The sequence below is a fragment of the Chelonia mydas genome, chromosome 19 (genome assembly GCF_015237465.2).
Source record: "Chelonia mydas isolate rCheMyd1 chromosome 19, rCheMyd1.pri.v2, whole genome shotgun sequence".
In the NCBI taxonomy this organism is placed as follows: domain Eukaryota; kingdom Metazoa; phylum Chordata; order Testudines; family Cheloniidae; genus Chelonia; species Chelonia mydas.
This window is the reverse complement of record NC_051259.2, coordinates 8,647,401-8,671,264: the sequence shown is the minus strand read 5'-3', so window position 1 is coordinate 8,671,264 and position 23,864 is coordinate 8,647,401. Positions and strand designations below refer to the sequence as shown.

The 23,864-nt window shown below is 45.3% G+C and overlaps 1 protein-coding gene across 4 annotated transcripts in view; it reads left to right on the top strand.

The window, feature by feature from the left end:
- The window catches only part of RUNX3 (RUNX family transcription factor 3), a 117,304-nt gene that overhangs the window by 64,762 nt on the left and 28,678 nt on the right, over positions 1 to 23,864 (top strand). For all 4 annotated transcript variants that reach the window (XM_037881867.2, XM_043532222.1, XM_027830195.3 and 1 more), the window contains one exon: positions 372 to 476. In XM_037881867.2, the coding sequence (XP_037737795.1) occupies positions 372 to 476 (105 nt within the window). The remainder of the gene's footprint in view (positions 1 to 371; positions 477 to 23,864) is intronic.

Below are 23,864 nucleotides of genomic sequence, written 5' to 3'. Positions count from 1 at the left end.
TGGGAAGGAGGAAATGCCCTGGCACATGGGAAGAAGGAAGCTGTTCTAGGTAGAGGTGGAAAATAATGTACAATATTATAATGCACCAAAGAGGGCTCTGGCTTTGATTCTGAAATGGGCCCAGGTCTCCCAGTGGGAGGTTTGCCATTGACTCCAGTGGGACCAGGGCCAATTTCTTGGTACCTGCCAGCAACAAAGGGAGCCTTGCAAATTTAAATATATGAATCCCTTAGTTTCATTTGTACAGCAGCATTTGCGGCTTCATGATCATTTCTGAAATCCGGGCTTTCCAGGCTTAAGAACGCACTCTGCTTACTGAAGAAATCAACCCAGGTGCATTGCCTCTCCTCTTTTTCTCTCTCCCCCTTTAGGAAAAAGCTTTACATTGACGATCACAGTGTTCACAAACCCCACACAAGTCGCTACCTATCACCGAGCCATTAAAGTGACTGTGGATGGACCCCGGGAGCCAAGAAGTAAGTTATGTATTTTATTTGGAAGTGGGTGAGTAGGAGTGTGTGTGTGGACCAGGCTGACATTACCGCGTATATGTGTGTGAAAGATGCTTTCTTGCCAGCGCACAGCCCAGTCAGGTGGTTACGGTGCAGGTTGGCACAAAGTGCTGGCCTTTTTATTGGTTAAAGTGCCTGCCAGTGCTGGCATGTCATGAGAGCGCTCGTAAGAGAGGATGATTTGCAGCATGTGCAGGGTTTCTTTGAGATGGTGAATGCTGTAAGCACACACTGAATATGTGTGTTGAAAGCTGCCTGTATACAACCCTGTGTGCTTACACAAGTAGCACTATGAATATGATTGGTGGGATATGGTTTTACTGCTCCGTCCCTGATAGCCATCGGGATGCAGGCAAATGCTGTCGGCTTAAAAACTAACCACTGGCTCAAATCCTGAGCAGTGCAGAGCATCTGCCAGTCTCATTGAAGCCAATGGTGCCCACCGCCACTTAGTAGTCGGACCCTAAGCAAGCCCATTTCTTTACGTGTTTTTCTGAGATTATTAAAACAGAAAGGGCTTTATAAGTCCCGTTTCCTTTTCATGGTTCATTTTCTCTATGCATTTCTCTCCATCAGAGTCATGCAAAGCACTGAAGCCAGTTGCCCTCTTTCGTTCCCAGTCAGTTTCGCTTTCAGGTTCCCAGCACTGCAGCGTTTAGTTGGCATGTGCTGTCCGTTTGTTTCAAACTCTCCGCACTGCTCAGTCATGGAACCACCTTTGTTGCTTTTAGGTTTTGTTTTGATCAAATGTAAATTCTGGACAGAGCTGAGTTGAGGGCATCTCAAATTTGCCTGCCCCACGTGACTTGAACCGAGCTGGTTTGGGCCTTCCTAGATTTGCATGGCTGCTCCGCTGGATTTAGGAGCGCCGGGAAAGTCCTCTGCGTTAATCAGTTGGAAGAATTCTTCCAGCATTATTATTTATTTGTACTGCAGTAGCACCAAGGAGCCCCAGTCATGAACCATGTGTGCAGAGGTGATGCGTGTGTGTGTGTGTTTGGGGGTGTCATGTGGGGTCATGTGCTTCCCCACCCCCGATTTGTTAGTTGGCTTGTACTGAGCATGCTCACACGGACTGAGCATGCTTAGTAACATCTGCTGAAGCCACTGCCCTCACTCTGCCCTCCGCCCTCCCCCACGGGTTGTCTCTGGCTGAATAACGCTATATAGGAGCATAACCCCCTCCCCACCATTTACTTTGCATCACTTCTCGTATTTGCAGATCAAGCCCTTTCTTCCGCTCCTTAGCTCCCAGTTGCCACCTTTCTGCTTTCTGCCTGGCAATGAACTGGAATGCTTTGCCCAGACCTTACATTCCTTTATTGAGGATTACGCAGTGCTACCCTCCTGGACTATAAGGCAGAATTTGTTCTCTTTGGCTGTAGAGCTGTCAGTGTCAAGATTAAAGGGGAACATTTTGATCCTTCTAAATATGCTTTAGAAAATATTTTCTGTTGATGCTGTGGCCATATGTTCCTCTTAATGCCAGACCAGGATCAGAGCGTAACAAGCATCAGGGCTGTGTGTGAAATGGTTTGACTTGGTTTAGTTTTTGTATGTGTGTGGGCGGGGGCGTTGGTGGTGTTTTTAAAAAATTTTGGACAAGAGCACAGAGGTTTTGAATGTTGGGGCTGGCTTGATGTGGTAGTTATTGTTTGAAATGGTCAGAGGCCAGGGGATGCAATTTTTTTAAGCAACAATGGGGTTTTTCCCTATTACAGTAGTGCTCGAGCTGAAGTTGGGGCCCTGTTGTGTCTGGCGATGTACATACACATAGTAAGAAACAGCCCCGGCCTGAACAATTTGTAATATAAATAGACAAAAGGTGGGAGAGGAGTTTGGATAAGGTCATCGTCAGGTTCAGAACCTAGGTCTTCTGACAATCCATTCCCTGTACCACGTTGCCTCTCTAACAAAAGCTTTCATAGTTCATATTTTTACAATTTGGTTTTCTTTGATTGACTTCTCCAATAATCAGCACTTGCCAACAATCAAACTGAATCATTTCCACTCTTCCTTTGAATTTCAATATGGAGAATTTACATTAAAGATTCTTAATGGTCTGAAGGTAACTTTGTGGTGTGTGGGCTAAGATTTCCTAACCGGCTGGGTTACTGTGGGCTTCAGCCAGAAGCAACCTCTCTCCTTGGTTTGTTTGTGTGCGTACATTGCAGTTACTTTGCTGTAAAACTGATGGCTTGTTGTCATGCTCCTCCTCTATGGGAGGTCGTGTCCAGTGAGTAGAATCATGGTCGGGGACTCAGAAGACCCGAGTTCTATCCCTGGTTTTGATGCTGGGTGACCTTGGGCAAGTCACTTCACCTCTTTATGCCTCAGTTTCCCCCTCTATAGAATGAGGATAATGATATTGACCTCCTTTGTGAAGCAGTTTGAGATGTATTGATTAGAGCTTAGTATTCTTCTTCTTATTAATCCCTTGTTTCTGGCCATTAGCTGATCACTGCAAGGGTAGCAATGGTCTCCCCACACCCGCCCCATCTCCAGCATTATACAGTTGGCAGAAAGCTTTGTCTTTGTCTTTTGCAGCACCAGGCGTCGGGCAGTGGTGGAAGCGGGTTACAGGGCTGGGAAGGCCATTGGGCCAGCCGGGTATGGAAAGAAAGCCATCTTTAGTACTAAAAGAATCAGCCATTTGTATCATCTTCTGAGATGGAGAGAGGTCCACATGCAGATGTTTTTGTAGGGTTTTCAACCAGAAATACACCCCAGCCCCTGTATACAACATCATCACCAGCCTGCAGGAATGGGTGTTGAGTACCTCTGAGGCCACGCATATAGGCTGGGACTGAGGTTTTGATTTTTTCTTCATCCCCAACCCCCATGTCTTTTGAACATTGAGCTTTGTCCTGGGTTTTGGTCTCTGCACCTGTATCCTCAAGCATCTCTTTTAACTAGAGATGTGGTCAGATCCCAACCCCAGATCAGAACATCCCTGCATTTTAAGGAGAGGAATCTGCATCCAGGGGATTTCATGGGAAATTGTGAAAGTGTTTTTGTTCCAATTTGGAATGTAAACACGTTTTGAAATGTCAGAATTTCCAGCAGAACTGAAATTCCGTGTTTCAGCCAGCTCTAATAAGTACATATGCTCCTATGACAGGTTTCAGAGTAGCAGCCGTGTTAGTCTGTATTTGCAAAAAGAAAAGGAGTACTTGTGGCACCTTAGAGACTAATCAATTTATTTGAGCATAAGCTTTTGTGAGCTACAGCATCCGATGAAGTGAGCTGTAGCTCACGAAAGCTTGTGCTCAAATAAATTGGTTAGTCTCTAAGGTGCCACAAGTCCTCCTTTTCTATATGCTCCTATATCTACATTAGGTTAGACCAAAACCCAGGAGCTGCGGGTTGGGCTGGAAGTTGAAATCTGGCTTGCGGGGTGAATGTTGCAACGGAGGTATCTTCATCTGCTCTTTACCTGTTTAAATCCCGTAAGAACAAAAGAGTCAGGGCGATGTATTCAAGTCATCAAGGCTCTCATTTTCAGAGGGACCTTTATCTGGTCCCTAATTTTGCACAAATGGCAGGCACAAATAACAAGAGAATGTAGTAACTGATCTAATGAGATGCAGCCAGGAAGTTGGATTGGGCAAATCTCTCATTTGCTCCTGCAGTTTTCCCCACCAATCAGTCCTGTGTGCAAAAGTGTGTGCGGGAAATGTGATGGGGCGGGTTTTGAAAAAGAGGCCATTCAACGAACGTGATGGGAGCTTTTACAGCATGTACCCTCCCTCAGCATGCCAGATCATGTGCTGTTTGCAACGGGAAAGAGTTACTCTGAAAGTCTGAGGTTGTTTTCTTTTTCATTTATTACTTTTATTACTGCGCTAAAATTTGTTGTGGGTTAGATCTGGAAATAACATTTCTTAAGCTGACACCTGAAGTTCTAAACAAATTGCACTTCAAGTGCCAAGTGTTGACATGCTTGTTCAAACAGGAAGTAATAAAATATTTGAACTTCCTGTGGAATTTCCTTTTTTGTTTTTTTCTTTGCAAGCTCTTTATTTAGAGAGAGCCCAAACGTCGCTAAACTGCAGCTCTTGTGCAGAACTTTGAATATCCACAGCAGCTAGCAACCCACGGGAGGCAGAAAACTGAAAAATCCATAGTCTGAAGTTGTTTAGTAACATCAAATTCAACCCTGGAGTAAATTGGTACATCTACTATTGACAGTCCTGTTCACTCTACCTGCTTAAATCGGTGCTGAATTTGTCCCATAATATTGTTCTTAAACCAATTGCTTTGAAACCTTGCAGGGACTGGGCGTTGATAGTGATGGTAATGATATAAAAACCTAGAGAGATGTTACGATTAGATAGCGGGAGAGGCAGTGAATTGTTTAATTTACCCTGCAAAACATAATGCCGAAATGTGAAAGCGGCCGTTACCCTGAATTTTGCAAGCGTGTGTCTGAAATGTACCAGGGCAGTTCCTCATTCTTCATGTGCCATTCATGGCACTGTTTAGCTGGCCTGTAAACTACTTCAGGCTGGGGAAAATGTCGCCATCTCGCAACCTGGTGTCACAACATGCTTTTTTGGCATCGTGTGATCACATGGTGTCATGAAGAATCATGACTGGGCAGAAAAAACGTCCTGTTTAGACTTTTTTTTTTTTTTTCAGTTGAAAATTCTATTCTTAGGGAAACTCCTTCCTCCTGGTATGAGTTAGACGACCCATGTGTCATTGACTTTTTTGTTTGTGTTTGTTTGGGAGCAGCTGAGACGTTTGACTTTTTTTTACTTTTGTCAAATGTCATCAGAATTGCCAACCGCCACCCAAACACTCCAAGTGGGGAGGGGCGGGTCACATTAAGAACAGTTCACACCGCAGCAGGAGGCTGGAGCAAACTCCCCCCAAAAGCCACCAGCTGATCCCACTTCTGAGCAACCAAAACCCTCCCTCCTCACCTGGCACAGCTCCCTTCAGCATCCACTGCCAGCCCCACAGATGTTAAACATCTGTAGGTTAGCTCTTCTCCAAGAGGCAAGCAAAGTTGCTTCCTTGGGGCCGGGTACATGCAAGGGCCTTGTGAATGAAAACTTGATTTTCCCTTTGGGGATATGGAGATGATTAAGCCCCTCCCTCTTTCCTTATTGTCTTATAGTGTGAGACACTGGCCTTCAGAGTGGATTCAGCAATGTGAGGGTACCCCCTAATCCCACTTCACCCGAGCCATGAGTCATCCGCCTGAAGCATAGGCCGTAGGTGGAGCTTTACATACAACTAGTGCTCACGCTGTCACCTGTGTAACCCACTTCAATTCACCAGGGTTACATGGCTATAATTGAAGGCAGAAAAGGGGCCCACATCTAATCCTCACAGCCTGCCCTTTGTGGTAGATGAGTACCATCACCCCCCTTTTAGGGGGGCAGAAACTGAAAACCAGCTTCCCGCTCTGAGTTACGCATGCTCAACCCCAACCGACTTCAGTGGGCATGCACATGTGTCACCAAGCTTGGCCTGGTGACGTTAAGTGATTTGCTCAAGGTCACACAGGAAGTCGGTTTCAGAGCAGGATTAGCGTCTAGTGCTTTAGTCTCCCAGTTCCTTTCCACTAGCCTCCACTGTTCTTGAGAACTCTGCCCCTGAGCTATAAGAGTTGGTGCAGCCTTTCCACAGCACCATGGTTGGTGGTGGTTATTATTTACCAACATTGCAGTAGTGCCTACAGCCCTGTCCAAAGTCACGGTCCAATTGTACATACACCATATAAGCGATAGCTCCTGCCCTGAAGCGTTTACAATCTAAATAGACATGGCAGAGAAAGGAGGGGAGAAAGTAAGTGTTATTATTCCCATTTTACAGGTGAGGCACTGTGATGCAGAGAGATTAAATGACTTGCCCTGGGTCACAAAAGAACCAATAATTTAACAACTAGAGCTGGCTGGAAAATGGAAATTCCATTCAGCAGGAAATGCCGACATTTCAGAATCTGTTTTTGTTCCGAGTTGGAGTGAAAAGCTGACATTTCCTGTGGAATGAAAGTTAAAAAAAAAAAAAAAAGCCAATTTGGACCTTTTTTTAATAGTGACAAATCATGCTGAATCATTCTAATATTAAATATAGTATACGTAAATATCCTATCATCTTAGTATTGGGATATAATTTAAAAGTCTAACCAAAATGAGAAATGAAATGTTTTGACTTTATATACAAAAAATTTCAACGTTATCGAACCGGGAAAGCTGGAATGATTCATTTTGACCTTTTCCCATCAAAAATTCCATTTTCTGACAGAAAACTGTTCCCCTGAAAATGTTTCAGCTCTATTTCTATCTCTATGAAATTCAATAAGGACAAATGCAAAGTACTTCCACTTAGGAAGGAACAATCAGTTGCACACATACAAACTGGGCAATGACTGCCTAGGAAGGCGTACTGCAGAAAGGAATCTGGGGGTCATAGTGGATCACAAGCTAAATATGAGTCAACAGTGTAACGCTGTTGCAAAAAAAGCAAACATCATTCTGGGATGTATTAGCAGGAGTATTGTAAGCAAGACACAAGAAGTAATTCTTCCGCTCTAGTCCGTGCTGATTAGGCCTCAACTGGAGTATTTCAGGAAAGATGTGGACAAACTGGAGAAAGTCCAGAGATGAGCAACAAAAATGATTAAAGGTCGAGAAAACATGACCTACGAGCGAAGACTGAAAAAATTGGGTTTGTTTAGTCTAGAGAAGAGAAGACTGAGAGGGGACATGGGAACAGTTTTCAAGTACATAAAAGATTGTTACAAGGAGGAGGGAGAAAAATTGTTCTTCTTAAATTCAGAGGATAGGACAAGAAGCAATGGGCTTAAATTGCAGCAAGGGCGGTTTAGGTTGGACATTAGGAAAAACTTCCTCCCTGCCAGAGTGGTTAAACACTGGAATAAATTGCCTAGGGAGGTGGTGGAATCTCCATCATGGGGGATTTTTAAGAGCAGGTTGGACAAACACCTGTCAGGGATGGTCTAGATAATACTTAGTCCTGCCTTGAGTGCAGGGGACTGGACTAGATGACCTCTCAAGGTCCCTTCCAGTTCTATGATTCTATATGATTTACCACGGTTAGGTAGCTGTCCGTCATGCTGATCAACATTGTCTCATTGTTTCCCTGTGCTTCCCCATCTGTCGGTATCCACCTTTTGTCTCCTGCCTTATATTTTGGTTGTAAGCTCTTTGGGGCAGAGCCTGTCTTTGTGTTCTTTGCCTGTACAGCGCCTAGCACCATGGAGTCCTGTTCCATGACGGGCTCCTAGGCAATACGATCATACGAATGAATGCTAATCACTAACCATTAATGGAGCCCATCGAACCCAGCTCTCCCAGAGACTGGCCCAGTGTCTTATCACAAGACCATCCTTCCTCCCGAAAGGGGCTGGTAAAGAAACCCCGAGGAAGATTGACTTTTCCAGCCCTGAAAGGAGAACTTGAACAGGGACAAAGGGATTTGCCAAAGGTTTCTTCTGGGAAGTAGAAATGCAATGCAGCCGGTGCCTGTGTGATCTGATCATTGCTCCAGAGGAACAGGAGCAGGCAATGTTCAAAGCCTTCCCTATTTGCATCGTGAGGGCTAAGACAGCTCCAAGCGTCAAGCCTGTTTCTAATGTTTACAGTCACAGTTGGAAAACCTGTTTAAAATAGATGTTCTCCCTCCAGCCAAAAACCCGAGTAGACAAGCAAGCAGGCTACTGTAATGAGAAATGCACAAAAATGGCCCAGCCTATATATTCATCCCAGGGAAGACTCTGTGTGATCCATTGCTCATTCTAGGCTAATGTCGTCTGAGTGGCCATAACGTTATTTTAATGCATGAAGTTCATTTCTTTTCATTTAGTGGTTTGCTTTTCTGTTATTTATTAATTCTGGTCCAAAGGTAAAGGATTAAATGATATAAGAGGAAAATATGAAATCTTTCCAGCTCAGAATTCTGCTCCTGTAGAAGGATCTTTCCTCTAACACCCCAGACTTCCAGCAGGTCTGTTGTAAAGTCCACAGGTCACAACTTCATTTATACCTACTGTGGGGCTATTAATAATCAGACATGTTGAAAGATGAAATGATTTCTGTCAATGTTGCAATACGTTTCCTTTGCAAATTCAATATTCATGATTACTTAATGAATTAATTAATATTGTGCCACTTTCCTTGTCCACTGGAACACTGGCAGGAATGAACTCTCTCTTATTATGAACAAATTAATGCATAGTAATGGCTATTTGTGTAAAATGGGCCTGATTCAGTGACGATATTTTGCAGCTCCCACTGATTTAATATGTGCATGTAATACACCGACTTCGTGCTTGCGGTCATGTTTCTGTTAATGGCTTGTGATGGCCACTCTAATAGCCTGAGTCTTACATCACGTGCAGCTCCTGGCGTACAGGCCTGAGTAACATGTTGGGTTTTTAAGTCATGACATGATCTATGGAAAAGCTATTTTTAGAAGTTTGTGAAATTATTATTAGTTTCTCCCTTCTTCTACTAGTATGTTTGGATTCAGGTGGCTTAAGGCACTCTCTGTGGGTCAAGCTTTAGAACACTGTGAGGGGATTACAGAGCTATTCTGCTGACTCACCCTGGCAGCTGGATTAGATGGGTCACTTTAGCTCTGACTCAGGGCTATAGAAGGCAGAGAGGAACTCCCAGAGAGAGAGCTACAGGGATAGGAAATCCAGCTGGGAAAAGCCCCTTTATGTTTGTGAATCAGCCCTGATTAGGACTTTGTTACTTCAATACCTATCTGTATGGCAGGGGGAAGGGATCGGAGTGGGAACTCTGCTTAGCCAAAGCAGCCTAGCCCTGCAGATGGATGGATATAGCACATAGCACCATAAACTTCTTAAATACCTTAAATATCAGCACTCGCTTGGGATGGTCTACATAACTAGTTTGTGGCTTTGCCATCCCAAACCCATACCGATTAAAACCCTTTATATCATACCACCCCATCCTGCCGTATATTTATATCAAAGGCAGGCACGCCTCATTTCTTGCTGCCCACGCGCTCTGTATCTTATCTTATCTATCTCGGTTCTCATACCACACCCATTGTCATGAAATCTGAACACCTCACTGAGGTTTCTAGCTCCTTCTCCTTTGCCTATTCTTGCACATCTAAGGGCAGAATCCAGCCTGATACCGAAGGAGATTCAGGAACTGGTGTAAAGGTCTCTTTTTAAAAAGAGCTATTGAAAGGTGTATTTTTTCTTTAAAAATTCTGCATGGCCCAGACTCTCCGAGTGGGAAGCTCAGCTCTTAAAGGCACCGTCCCCAAAACAACATGGCCATTCCACTTTTCTAAAGAATATTCTTATCTGAGTCTTATACAGCAGTGATCCTCCGTGAGCCACATTAGGAGGGGGAACCATCCTGGGACTTACGTGGCTGCAAAGGATTCTGGGATTTGGGTCACTGAAAGAAAGGCTTGGGAGATTTTTGGGTGCTGTAAAGTGGGGGATGTGGGTCGCATTGTACACAGCTGATTGAAACAGTCCTTGTATATTGTAAAGCACCCAGTGTGAGGTTAACTACACGATTAGGTGAGAGGAAAAGCTTCAAAGCACAAATTCACCTGACCAATACATCATACAGAACGTTCTGGAGTAGGGGGATGTTTAGAGCCAGAGATGCTGGTTGGTCTTTTGAATAGAGATGAACCACGAAGTTTAGGGATGTTTGTATCCTGTTTTGGTTCCAGCTCCTACAAGGACAGTGCTTAATTTGTGCCAGGGCTGAGTCCCGGCACTTGTAGGCTTGGCTTTCATTACAAATGAAGCACTGCATAAAGATCCGTGTTGGTGTAAATCAGGCTAGCACTGTTGGCCTCATTAGATTTACACCAGCTGAGGAACTGGCCTGTAGAAGTGAGGTGAGAAGTTTGGACTTGGAGCTGCCTGGGAGCTGGGGAGAGGGGTTAGAGAAGAGCTTCATCCGTCTAAGTACTTGGTAGAGCTTTGATAGTGATGCACATAATTATCCGTTTTATTGAGCATGTGTCCACCCAGCACCCACTAATCTCCTGCTCCAGGATTCAGCATGAAACCTGGGAGAATTTTTCTGGGAAGCCCTAACAGGTTCTTAAGCCATGCCCATCTGCCTGCTGCAATTTTCACAGCTTCGCTGTCTCTTTGTGCAGGATTAGAACCCACGATTTTTGCAGCTCCAGGCTAGGCTGACAGGCCACCCGCCCTTCTTTGAGTCCCCACAATTCCAGGTCAGGTCCTGGGCAGGCTGTGTCCCCAGATGTTACAGACTGTTCTCATTTCTTTTTTAAACAAAGAAGGGTTATATGTTTTTTCACTCTAACCTGAGAGAGTTTTTAAAAAATAATCCCCACCCCCACCCCTTTCCCAATCTATTAGCCCTTCTCACAAACGTTCCACCACATCGACAGGAAATGCTGAACGGAGACAAGGGCCATTGTTTTCTCCAGACCTTTCATCTCAATTTTGTTTTCTGAATCTGAGCTCAGCACTGATTCATTCCTGCTTGGTGTCTCTCCCGAGAGCACCTGATCCACAGCCCCTTGATGCTCTCTCCGTCGATTTCAGTGGGCTTTGGCTCCGTCAGTTTCACACCATGTGGTTTTACGTTTGCTTTTGGTTACACCGGGAGAGCAAATGCCCTCCACCATGTCACATGGCACCTGCTTGCCAAGCTCTGGTCGTGTTGCTAGTAAAGCCAGAGTTCGGCTTGGGGAGGTTATTAAAAGACTCAGGCCTTGCAAAATAATTCTTTGACCGGCTTCATATTTTCATGCCTTAATGGCTTAAACACCATAACACATATGAAACGACTTGTTTAATAAATTGTAGGGTTGGTTGTTTCTTTGCCAGCTTTGGGCTTGTTTTTTTTTCTTTCTTTCTTTCAAGAAACGACAACAATTATCAAGTCTGGCCAAATTTCTGACTCCTCGGTAATTACTAGTAACAAAGAGCAGCTTTTTAGGGCTTCCTTTATTTGCACTGTGTAAAAAAAAAAAAAAGAAATGTTCCAATTACCTCTCAGAAATATGACTGCATGGGGGTCAAACAATTAAATTAAATGGTGCATGAATGCACTCATTACATTCCCCCCCCCCCCTTGGTAAACTGCACTTCGTTCAAGGCAAATTACTAGCAGTTTTGAGAAACTAAGACCTGAGAGCCACACAATAGGTAGAGAAAATTTCTCAATGGGGCTGTTTACAGAACTCACAGTGCTTTAAGAAAGCTGTTCATTATTAGAATAGTTCTGCACTGTTTTCCACCACAGTATCAAACCTCCTCACATTGAATGAATGAAGCCTTGCTATACCCCTGGGAGGTAGGTTATTTTCCCCCAATTTACAGGTGGGGACACTGAGTCACGGAGCAGAAGTGGGACTTGGGCCTGAGTTAGCAGCCACTGCCTTAACTGTAAGGCCACTTCTCCACACATGATGTTGCAGCTCTGATTAAAGACAACTGTGTTTTTTCCTCTTGAACCCATGTTAGACTTAATGGGCTGGATCCTCGGGTGATGTAAATCACTGTATCCCCATTGCAGTCCAAGCAGCTTCACTGACTTACACTGAGGTCTGGGTGACTATTGACTCACTGTGGCAGTCTTGCAAAAATAATTAAAACAAACCAGGCCGGTTAGAAAATCTACCCACCCCTGGGTAGACTGGGATGATGACAATCTAATGATATTTTGCTTGCCCACCAGCCCAGGTGAAGCAAGCAAGTAGTATTTTGGGAGGAGCGATCGAAGGATATTTTTATCACGTTGACATGCATTGCGGGCAGATTTGCATAAATCCACAGCACACTTCCTCCTAAAGGAAAACAGAGTAATTTCTATAGTGATTTTATTACAGTTGGACGCAACTTTAGAACAGACACGGAACTCAATGCAGGGGACTGGACTACATGACTTCTCGAGGTCCCTTCCTGTCCTGCAATTCTATGATTCTATCTCTGTAGCATCTGGGCTCAATACAGGGTAAACTGGTACAATTCATGGCCTGTGTTACAAAGGATGTCCGACTAGATGATCCAATGGCTCCTTCTGGCCATAAATTCTGTGATATGAACAATCTCTATTCTCTACTTCCTGGGATGTGGGGAAAGTAATGTGGCTTATGAATGAACAGCTGAAAGTAGCTGCTTGGAGAATAAGAGGATTGTAGCAAAGAATCTAGGCCTGGGGGTCTGGGCAAGGGTTACTGGTTTGGGAAGCAGGGCCAGATTAACTCTCTTGTGGGCCCGGGGCTATTAGATTTTGTGGAGCCCCTGTATACAAGTCTTTTTCCTGGGAGGGAGTTTGGTGCAGGAGGGGTCTGGGGCAGGGGATTGGGGTGCAGGAGGGGTCTGGGGCAGGGGATTGGGGTGCAGGAGGGAGTGCAGGGTCTGGGAGGGAGTTTGGATGCAGGAGTGGGATTCTGATCTGGGGTGGAGGAAGGGGTGCGAGGTGCAGGCTCCGGCCGGGAGGTGCTTACCACAGGTGGCTCATGGCTAGCAGCACAGCAGGGCTAAGGCAGGCTTAGCCCCACGCTGCTCCCGGAAGCGGCTGGCTCCTAGCACATCTCTGTGGCCCCTGGGAGGAGGGGGACAGCATGTCTCCGTGAGCTGCCCACACCCGCAAGCGCTGCCCCCGTAGCTCCCATTGGCCGGTTTCCTGGCGAGCAACCTCCCCCCACCCGCCAGGGGCCACAGAGATGTGATAGCAGCCAGCCGCTTCTGGGAGCGGCGTAGGGCCACAGCATGCACGTATCCTGTCTGAGCACCCCGCTGCACCACGGGACTTCTAGCAGCCCAGAGTTGGAGGTCGCTGCCTGTGATTTATTTTTGCGGGGCCCTCCTTGAGCCGGGGCCCTAGGCTGCAGCCCCTAAAGCCCCTACCTTAAACCGTCCTTGTTGGGAAGAGCAAGAACTTCCCTGAAGCGTCACTTGTGTTTAAACTAAACCTTGTTCTGAGATGCTCTTGTTTGTTTGTTTTCCCCACTCCTGATTTCTGGCTTGGGCTAGGTAGTGAAATACTGTGGGATAGACTGTCGTCACTGTAATATTTTTGCATGCAGCATATTATTCAATCACTAGATGTCTCTATATGCTGTGTGGAGTTCTAGACAGGGTGTGGTTCCTGGTAAACAAGGGAGACAAAGCTGGAACTCAAGCCATGTGGAAGAAGCCTGCTTTGTGGCTTCTGTCTATTTTCTTTAATAATAGCCTCCTGTTTAGGGTAGACTGTGATCCCGTGTATTGTGTTATGCATGAGCTTGCCAGCCTCGCTTTTCCAGCCAAAGAGATCCTAGTCTGAAAGCTTATTCCGAACCAAGCTGGAGTCTGTGGAAAGGCCAGGAACTCACTCACAGTTTCCTGCAAATTGTCCCCCCATCACACCCCACACAGGAGTGGGGAGGGAATGGTACCTACAAAACCTGTGGATGTCCTGAGATCCATGGGGGGGAATCCAATGGTGTCCTAGGGCCTGTGCTTTACTCTATGGACCTATCACCTCCCCTGTCCACAGAAGCATGGTTCCTCCACCTGCCCCAACTACTGCTCCATCACCCCTCTCTGGGAGCAGGGGTTGTTATCAATGTGCTGAGTGGGATTTTGTGAAAGATGATGCTGATAAGAGCTGCTTGGCTTTTCCACAAGGAAATATCTGCTTGTTTGAAGATATTGTTTGAAGGGGCCATAGAGAACAGTCCTTGCCCAGCCCAGCTGCGGATACCCTTGATCTGTGCAGCCCCAAATCCATGGACTTGGGGTGGATCCGGAGGAGGGAGAGAGGATGCTGTAGTGCCAGTTGCTTCCCCAGTTGCTTTCCGCCCGGTTTAACGCCTCCCTGTTGGTGTCAGTGGTGGGGCGAAAATGGGTCTTTCTGCTGAACACACCCAACTGTTTGTGTTATGCCCATAATCCATGTACAGCGTAGAACCATAGCGTGATAACCAGGAGCGTTTGCTGCCATTTTTACCTGAGGAAATTTTATGCCACGTTGGTACCGTACCAGAAGACGGGATAATTAATACAGGAGGGGGCTGCTTCTCAGAAGCCTGATTTCAGACTCAGGATACAGGATGTATTGTGCCAGGGCAGTACATTTCAAGATCTTTATCTTGGCAAAAAATAGTTTCTCAGGGGGATGAATTAAACTTGAACTTGAAATGTTTATGTATAATGTAGAGCAGGCTAGTTGCTGAAATGCTCCCCCGGGGTTGCAGTTTGGGGTATTATTAGGGGTTTTCTTTTTCTTCGTACCCTGAGCCAGAGAAAAACATTCCCCAGTTTGGACGGGAATTGTGAAAAACGGGAAATGGGGGGGGAGGGGGGAATCAAACAAACAAAATGAAATTGAACGAAATGACTGAACTCTTCATTTCGCAGGCGGCTCTTTGTGGATAGAAAATTGCTACAATTGGTTCTAATTTAAAGTATGTAAAATATTTAAAAATATGCTGATTTATCATTTGTTGGGACCCATCCTCTTCTCAGGGGAGGATGAAAAGGAAGCCTTGAATAACAGATGCTAGCTTCCCTGTTAATTCTTAGCTCTGGGAGGTTCTCAGCTACGCTGGTGAAGGATGTTAGGAGAGAATGTTGTGATTCTCATTTCTTACCCAGGCAAAGCATCTGTTGAAGAGAGCTGGGCCTGAAGTAGTTTTCCCATCTTGCAAGATTTTTTGAGATTTGGAAATTTTTTCACCCTCTCTAATCAGAACAAAAAGCTCGAAAATTTTCACCAACTGACAAGCCAAAAAAAAATAAAAAAAATAAAATTCATTTGGGTCAATCTCAATGTTTCATTTAGAATTCGATGTTTCATTTCTTATTTCAAACTTTTTCTCTTTTAACCTTTTCTTGACGCCACATTTACTAAAATTTCTAAGCAAAAAGTCCTTTCTCACTCCAGCCTTCCCCCCTCCCCCCAACTTTTGCTTTAGAAAGGACATTTTGACAATTATGAAACCTTTTCCCAGAAATGGTTGGAGCTGGGAGATGTGTCAGAACTGACCCTGTTTCACAAACGAGCTTTGGATTTGACGATTTGGCATTTTTCAGCAAAAAAAAAACCAACAACAGTTCTCCAGAAAAATTCCTGACCAGCTATGCTGCTGAAGTCCTGCTGTTACTCTTTGTCCGCCACTGAAATGCGGTCATCTCTGGGGTGTAACTCAATATTATCATAGAATATCGGGGTTGGAAGGGACCTCAGGAGGTCATCTAGTCCAACCCCCTGCTCAAAGCAGGCCCAATCCCCAATTTTTGCCCCAGATCCCTAAATGGCCCCCTCAAGGATTGAACTCACAACCCTGGGTTTTAGCAGGTCGGTGCTCAAACCACTGAGCTATGGCTCAACAGTTCATAGTAGCACTACACCACGGTGTGGGACAGAGGAATAATTTGTCAGAATGGCAGAGAGACTTTAGAGTAGTTGAATCTAAAAATGTAGATTGAAATTTGGCTAGAGGCTTTTTCACATGGTCAGCAGCTCAGTTTGACAACTCTCCTGAATGACGGGACCCCAGCCGCATAGTGCCCCCTAGAGTCCTGCTGCGGCACTGATCTCACACTGACCCTAAGGTGCATAGATTTCTGCGTAGCAGCCTTGGTAGTCTGTATCCGCAAAAAGAACAGGCGGACTTGTGGCACCTTCGAGACTAACAAATTTATTAGAGCATGAGCTTTCCTGGGCTACGTCTGCATCTGCCAGATTGCACAGTAGCACTAGCCCTGCTGTGTTTAGGGCTCTCCATATCCATGCATATTGGGGTCAGGATCATTGTTATGCACATTTTAAACAAAATCCATGGCAATCATTCTGTTGCCCATCTTTAACAGCTACTGACCTATGCCCCTTTCTCTGGGGATTCGCGTTGTAGCTTAGGCAGTGCTGAATTCACAGGCCACTGGTAATGGTTTTCTTTTCATTAATTTTTTAAGTCGTATTTTGCTTTATTTAATAACTAAAATCTGTCCAGAGTAAACAGCCTTTACAGTCTTTCTGTGTACCAGGGAGCATTCTTTATGAATGTAATGCATTACAGAGCACATTCTCGCCAACTGGGGGAAAAGTCGGGTGCTTTTTGTAACAGTAGTTCCCAATCACTGGTAAATGAACAGGGACTTCAGGCTTTTCTGTCTGAGTCTCTAGACTCCTCCGCTCCACCTTAACAAACATAATAACTAGGGCTGTCAAATGATTAAAAAAATGAATAGTGAGATTTTTTAAAAATCACAATTCATCCCAGTTTTAATTGCACTGTTAAATAATAATAGAATACCGTTTATTTAAATGTTTTGGGATTTGAATATTTTCTACATTTTCAAATAGATTGGTTTCCATTACAAGACAGAATACAAAGTGTACCGTGCTCACTTTATATTATTATTTTTTATTTCAAATATTTGCCCTGTAAAAAAGATAAACAAAATAAATCGTATTTTTCAGTTCACCTCCTACAAGTACTGTAGTCCATTCTTCCATGTAGATGACGGGTTCTGCTTGATAACGATCCAAAGCAATGCAGACCGATGCACGTTCATTTTCATCGTCTGAGTCAGATGCCACCAGCACAAGGTTGATTTTCTTTTTTGGTGGTTCAGGTTCTGCAGTTTCTGCCTTGGAGTGTTGCTCTTTTAAAACTTCTTACATCATGTTCCACTCCTCGTCCCTCTCAGATTTTGGAAGGCACTTCAGATTCTTAAACCTCGGGTCGAGTGCTGTAGCTATCTTTAGAAATCTCACATTGGTACCTTCTTTGAGTTCTGTCAGATCTGCAGTGAAAGTGTTCTAAAATTGAACAACATGTGCTGGGTCATCATCCGAGACTGCTAGAACATGAAATATATGGCAGAAGGCGTGTAAAACCACAGAGGAGGAGACCTGCAATTCTCCCCCAAGCAGTTCAGTCACAAATTTAATTAACACATTATTTTTTTAACAAGTGTCATCAGCATGGAAGCATGTCCTCTGGAATGGTGGCCGAAGAATGAAGGGGCATATGAATGTTTAGCATATCTGACATGTAAATACCTTGCAACGCCAGCTACAAAAGTGCCATGCGAACACCTGTTCTCACTTTCAGGTGACATTGTAAATAAAAAGCGGGCAACATTATCTCCCGTAAATGTAAACAAAGTTCTATGTCTTAGCAATTGGTTGAACAAGAAGTAGGATTGAGTGGACTTGTATGCTCTAAAGTTTTACAATGTTTTGTTTTTGAGAGCAGTTAAGTAACAAAAAAATCTATGTTTGTAAGTTGCACTTTCACTAAAGTGATTGCACTACGGTACTTGTATGAGGTGAATTGAAAAATACTATTTCTTTTGTTTAATCTTTTTTACAATGCAAATATTTGTAATCAAAAATAGTAATATCAAGTAAGCACTGTACACTTTGTATTCTGTGTTGCAACTGAAATCAATATATTTGAAAACGTAGAAAAACATCCACAAATAGTTATAATAAATTCCAATTGATATTCTATTATTGTTTAACAGTGAGATTAAAACTGCGATTAATCGGAATTAATTTTTTTAATCAAATTAATTTATTTTGAGTTAATTGCTTGAGTTAACAGCAATTAATTGACAGCCCTAATAATAACACCCCTTTCTCATAAAAGCGCCAAAATTTCCATGAAAAATGTTCAAGAAAAATGGATTTTTTGCAGTGGATGTTTTTCATGGGAACTTCTCTTATCAGGTTTCCAACTAACTCTAGTCAGAAGGCATGAAGTTCATGGACAGAGTTAGAATGCATAAAGAAAGGGGGAAGTTCTTTCTTGAAAAGTGACTGCATTTGACAGCCAAATCGGCTGCCTCAAAATGTCTTTACTAAGCAGTCGTGCTTCTTCTGGATGGAGGCCTGGAAGTTCTTTCCTCACGTCCTTGTCCTGTTTGCTCTTTTAATGAAGACAAATGACGGGCAAAGAGAATGCTTGGACTGAGCTTTGCTGCCTTCTCCTCATGGTATTTGCATCAGATGCTGTGCGGTTGATGGGCTGCGTAGGAAACTTAAATAAAGAAACCCACAAAGGCCAAATCTGCTATCATGACACTCCCTAGCCACTAAATCTGCACTGCTTTAGGCCCTGATCCAGCAGAGTACTTAAGCATGTGCTTAAATTTAAGCATGTGTATAGTCCTATTTACTCCATTTGCTTAAATGAGTCATGCTGAAGTGTTTTGTTGAATAGGGGGTCTTACTGAGTAGCCGCTGTTACCATCTTGGGCATATCAACCTAAATGGGCCCTTTCTTCAACAGAGATATGCTGATTTACACCTGCTGAGGATCTGCAATTTGCGTTGTTGTGGACCTCAGTTATGGAATAAAGGTAGCGGCCTGGTTCTCCTCTTGAAAACAATGGTGTAAATCAGGAGTAACCGAAGTCAGAGGAGACTCTAGCTTAGGTTTCGGGAGCTTCCAGGTTAGCACAAAAGTTCTTGCAAATCAGTACTTGCTGGAAAGGACCATTCCTGCATTTGTAGTGCCTTTGCTCCTGTGTTTCGATCCCAGCGGGTGGGACTCAACCTTCCTGCATGGCTGGCCTGGACAATGCATTGTATTCCTACAGAGGTAATTTTGGACTGTTGTTGATACATGTAACTTGAGAAGTTCTGTTAGCTGCTATGGGCCTTTAATTTCTTATGTTTCTGAGTCCAGGCTCCATGCATATATATTCATTTAACCCATTATGGGCCTGACTCTGCAAGGTGCTGAGTTCCCTCCAGTTTTAAGGAAAGTTGAGGGCAATAACCTCAAGAAATGAGCCCTAAGTAACGAAATGCGAAGAGAAGTAGAGGGTCATGCATGGAGTTTAAGGCCAGAAGGGACCCCTTGATCATTCAGACTGATCTCCTGTATGTCACAGGCCACCAACACTACCCAGCACCTGCACACTACACCCAGCAACCAAAATTACAGCCACAGGAGACTGAATTATTATGTGCCACAAGCTAAGCACATGAGAGACAGAAAGCTGGGTGTGGCCTCAGAGCACTTGCTCAGTGGGTTCCAGATCCCAGCTTCAGCTGTGGCCAGGATAAACTGGGGGAGAAAATACCCCTTCCTGACCCCTTCAGGTGACCAGCTGTAGCCCCAGGGGTGAAAGTAACTTAAAGGATTTACCGGTACACCGGAGTCCTGAGTAGGGGCGTGGCCTCAACCGGAAGAGGCGGGGCCTTTAAATAAAAATTTAAAGGCCCCGGGGCTCCGGCTGCAGCTGGGAGCCCTGTGGCCTTTAAATCACCCCCAGAGCTACCAGCTGCAGAGGCGGCTGGGAGCCCCAGGGGTCAGGGCAATTTAAAGGGCCCGGGGCTCCGGGCAGTGGAGCTCCAGGCCCTTTAAATCGGCAGGGCTTCGGCGGTGATTTAAAGGGCTGGGGCTCCCCGCAGTGGCAGGAGCCCCTGGCCCTTTAAATCACTGCCCGAGCCTGGCTGCCGGAGCCCCGGGGTAGCGGCAGCAGGGCTCCGGTGGTGATTTAAAGGGCCCGGGGCTCCCGCCGCTGCAGGGAGCCCTGAGCCCTTTAAATTGCCAGCCTGGGGAAGCCGGTCCGGCACGGCGTATTGGCTCTTGCCGGTACTCCGGACCGGACCAGACCGGCTTACTTCCACCTCTGTGTAGCCCTGAAGCATGAGATTTTAGGACTGTCAGACTTACACCGGAAGAGACTGTCAGAGCTGCTCTTAAGCAAGACTGCCGTTCAGCCCCTCTCAGAAATTTGTCCAGCTCTCTCTTAAAACTAATTACGTTATTTTCCCCCAAAGCTGCTATTGGGAGTCTGTTCTTGCACCTCATTCCTCTGATGGTGAGAAACCTTCTTCTAATTTCCAGCCTAAAGGTGTTCATGCCCAGTTTACACCCATTTGTGCACGTGCCAACATTATCTTTTAACATAACATTTCACCCAGCCTGGTGCTTACCCCCTGATATATTTATAGAAAGCAATGAGATTCCCCTCTCAGCCTTTGTTTTGGCTAAACGAGCCAAGCTCTTTTAATCTCTTTTCATAAGACAAGCCTTCCAGTCCCCAGTCATCCTAGGAGCTTGTCTCTGGACCTGTTCCACTTGGAATGCCTCTTTCTTGAACATGGGTGACCAGAATGGTACACAGTATTCCAGATGAGGTCTTACCAGTGCCTGGTACAATGGCATTAATATGTCCTCTCTTCTCTTCGCTCATACATCCGAGGATCCCATTTGCCTTTTTTGGAGGTGCATTGCATTGAGAGAAGTGCAGTCTAGTGTTTAGGGCCCTTGATTAAGTGTTGGGACTCTTGGGTTCTGTTCCCAGCTCTACCACTGACTGGTTATGTGACCATGGGCCTCAGCTTCTCCACCGGCTAAATGGGCATAATCATATTTGCTTACCTCAGTTAAGTTAGTTTTTTGTAGTGTGCTTTGAGATCTTTGTGTGACAGGAGCTCTACAGGTACAAAGGTTTATTATTTCTATGCTCAGTGATACAGGGCCTCTTCTGAACATGTATTGTACTGGTCCAGGGTGTAATTTCAGTTTTAACAGAAATATTGAAAGACCATGTTACGGGCTCCAGTGATTTCACCCCTCTAGGTATTTCATTTGCTGCATGGAGTCCATGTAGTAAATCCCAGCTTCCCTTTTAGAATCACTAGCATATAACTAAAACGATTTCACTTAAAATTACCATCCTAAGCAACACACTACAACAGAACGAGAGAGAAGAAACAATGTCAATTGTGCAGTATAAAACCATCTTTCTATGGAATCCATCTGATTGCAACACTTCCCGCTTGAAAGCCTTTTGGAAACCCACAGCCAAGATCCTCAGCTGGCGTGATCTGGCATAGCTGACCTACTCCATCAGACAACCTGTCCTAATATTCTGTTAAGGAGGGATTTAAAGGAACACAAGGTGGTGACTTGACACATTTAGGCTAAGTCTGCACTCGCGCTTTTGTTGGTAAAATTTTTGTCGGTCGGGGGTGTGAAAAAAACCCACCCCGACCGACAAAAGTTTCACCCACAAAAGCACCAGCGTGGACAGCACTGGGTCAGCGGGAGACGCTCTCCTGCCGACATAGCTACCGCCGCTCATTAGGGATGGTTTAATTCATAGACTATCAGGGTTGGAAGGGACCTCAGGAGGTCATCTAGTCCAACCCCCTACTCAAAGCAGGACCAATCCCCAATTTTTGCCATAGATCCCTAAATGGCCCCCTCAAGGTTTGAACTCACAACCCCTCACAATTTAGCAGGCCAATGCTCAAACCACTGAGCTATCCCTCCCCCATTATCCCTCCCCCAATTATGCCAGCAGGACAGCTCTGTGCCGCTGTAAGATCCGTAGCGTAGACATAGCCTTTGATGAGAAGATTTCCCATGCCTGGGGGAGAACGCAGAGGTACTTGAGGGAGAAGCCTACAAGCAAGACTGGTGTCACTGATGAGCGAAGAGTGGGGTCGATGATTCAATAAGACCAGGTCTGAATTTGACCCAACGTCTCTGTGCCTTGGTTTACCCATCAGGGTATTTACTTAACCTACGTCTCAGAGGGTGTTGTGAGAATGTAATGAATGTGCATGAAGCACTGGGATGCCCCCAAAATGAAGGCTGGTGTAGAATTGAAGGGAATTATTCAGGCCTATTTGGGAACATGTCTCCTAAATTACTATTAAGGTTGTCCCGGCTTACGTTTGGCAGGATTAGCAAATCTGAGAGGATAATGTGAGAGCTGCAGAAAAAAAAAGGTCGATGCTAAAAGAAAGGTTTCATTTCGGGGAATACAACAGCTCAAGTGCCTGCGCTATCAAACAAAACCACAAGAGCATCACAGATCTCAGGCTGCACCACGTCCCTTGCGCTTCCAAGAGTGTAGCAGTTTGACCAATAACTTCAAATGATGTGGCAGAGAAAGGAAGAGAATTTGACTCAGAGTGCGATTAAGTTGTTCCCAGGGCCCTGCTTTTCCACTGCAGGATACCAGAGGCCCCCTTTGAAATCAACTGGAGAGAAATTGTATTCGGTAGAGGAAGGTGCTTCAAAATGATTTTGTGTTATTTTGTGTTCCTCTTTCCCATGAATCAATACCACGCAGAGAGGGGTGCAGATAAGGTGTCAAATCCCTGGGGCTCCCCACCTGCCTCTCTTCTTCGTCCCACAAAGACCAGGATCAAGGAATCGCGTGGGTTAGGAAGCAGAGATGGTGCAGATGCATCCTGCAGGTTCCGATGGCACAGCAGGGGTATGGCCAGAGGGTCTGTGAACTGCACAGATTCGCCTGATCCCAGCCTCCTACATGGGAGTGCACCTCGAAGGCAGCCTCTGGGCTGCTGGAGCTACTGGGCAGGTGTTCTGTGCTCTGCCCAGACCGAAGGTGGAGGTTCCCATTCGTCACACCACCGACATAGTTCCCCCGGCAAAGTGCTTTTATTCTGACTTGCGTCATCAGTCGATGGGACTGAGACTCTTAAGTGCCTAAATCCCTTCTGAACACGGAATGTCACTTAGGCCCTTTTGAAAATAGCAGCCTAGGTGGACACACAGGCACCTGCAGCAGGGACCTGTTTTTTCAGGGTATTAAATAGGTTTTTGGATCTGAGGAGATAGACTGAAACACCGCCAGCACAAAACCAGCCAGAAGAGTCTGCTCCATAAACAGCCACATCAGTCAGCCCGGTGGGGGCGGGGAAGGCTGGAAGGAGCAGAGAAAGAGTTAAAGGGCTTCCCAACCACGAAAGGAGAGTAAGGGGGCGACGGACCAGTCGGCTGGTTTTAAATTCAGCTAATCAGCACCAGGCCGTGTATAATGAACATCTCTCCCACTGTTCTGAGTTCAGACAGTAAAGACCTACTGTAAATGCAACATATCTCTCTCTGCTCCCTGCCAGCTGGACTGGAGCCAATCTATTTCCTTCAAAAAGGGATATTTATTTTCATCCCTTTATAGGCAGCCATTCATCACAGACCACCACAGGCTAAAAAATCTTTATAAATTATCATCAACCTCTCCCTCCCGCCCTTCAATATTATTTTCCTTTGGTTGTTAAAGTCAGTGTAAATCTTCCGACAGAACAGACGGGCTGAAGGGTGTTGCGACACTTTGCTCTTTCTTTCAAGGCTGGGAAAGGACAGTAGCGGCAGTGTCTTGAGAAGCCAGGAGGAAGCCAAAGCAAAGACTCGGCGTGACTGATTCGCTTTCCGAATGGCGTAAGCAGGCCAACTTCAAACATGTGCATAATCAGTTATCTGTGGTGGACTTTGTTAGGCCGGTGAAAAGACGGGTCCTTCCCTTCCCCCTCCCTTTAACGTCTGGGCTTCACTTTATAAAGCCAGCCCAAACAGCTTGCCATTCGCCATCCTGCACAGGTAGGCTGACAGGCAGAGCCCTAG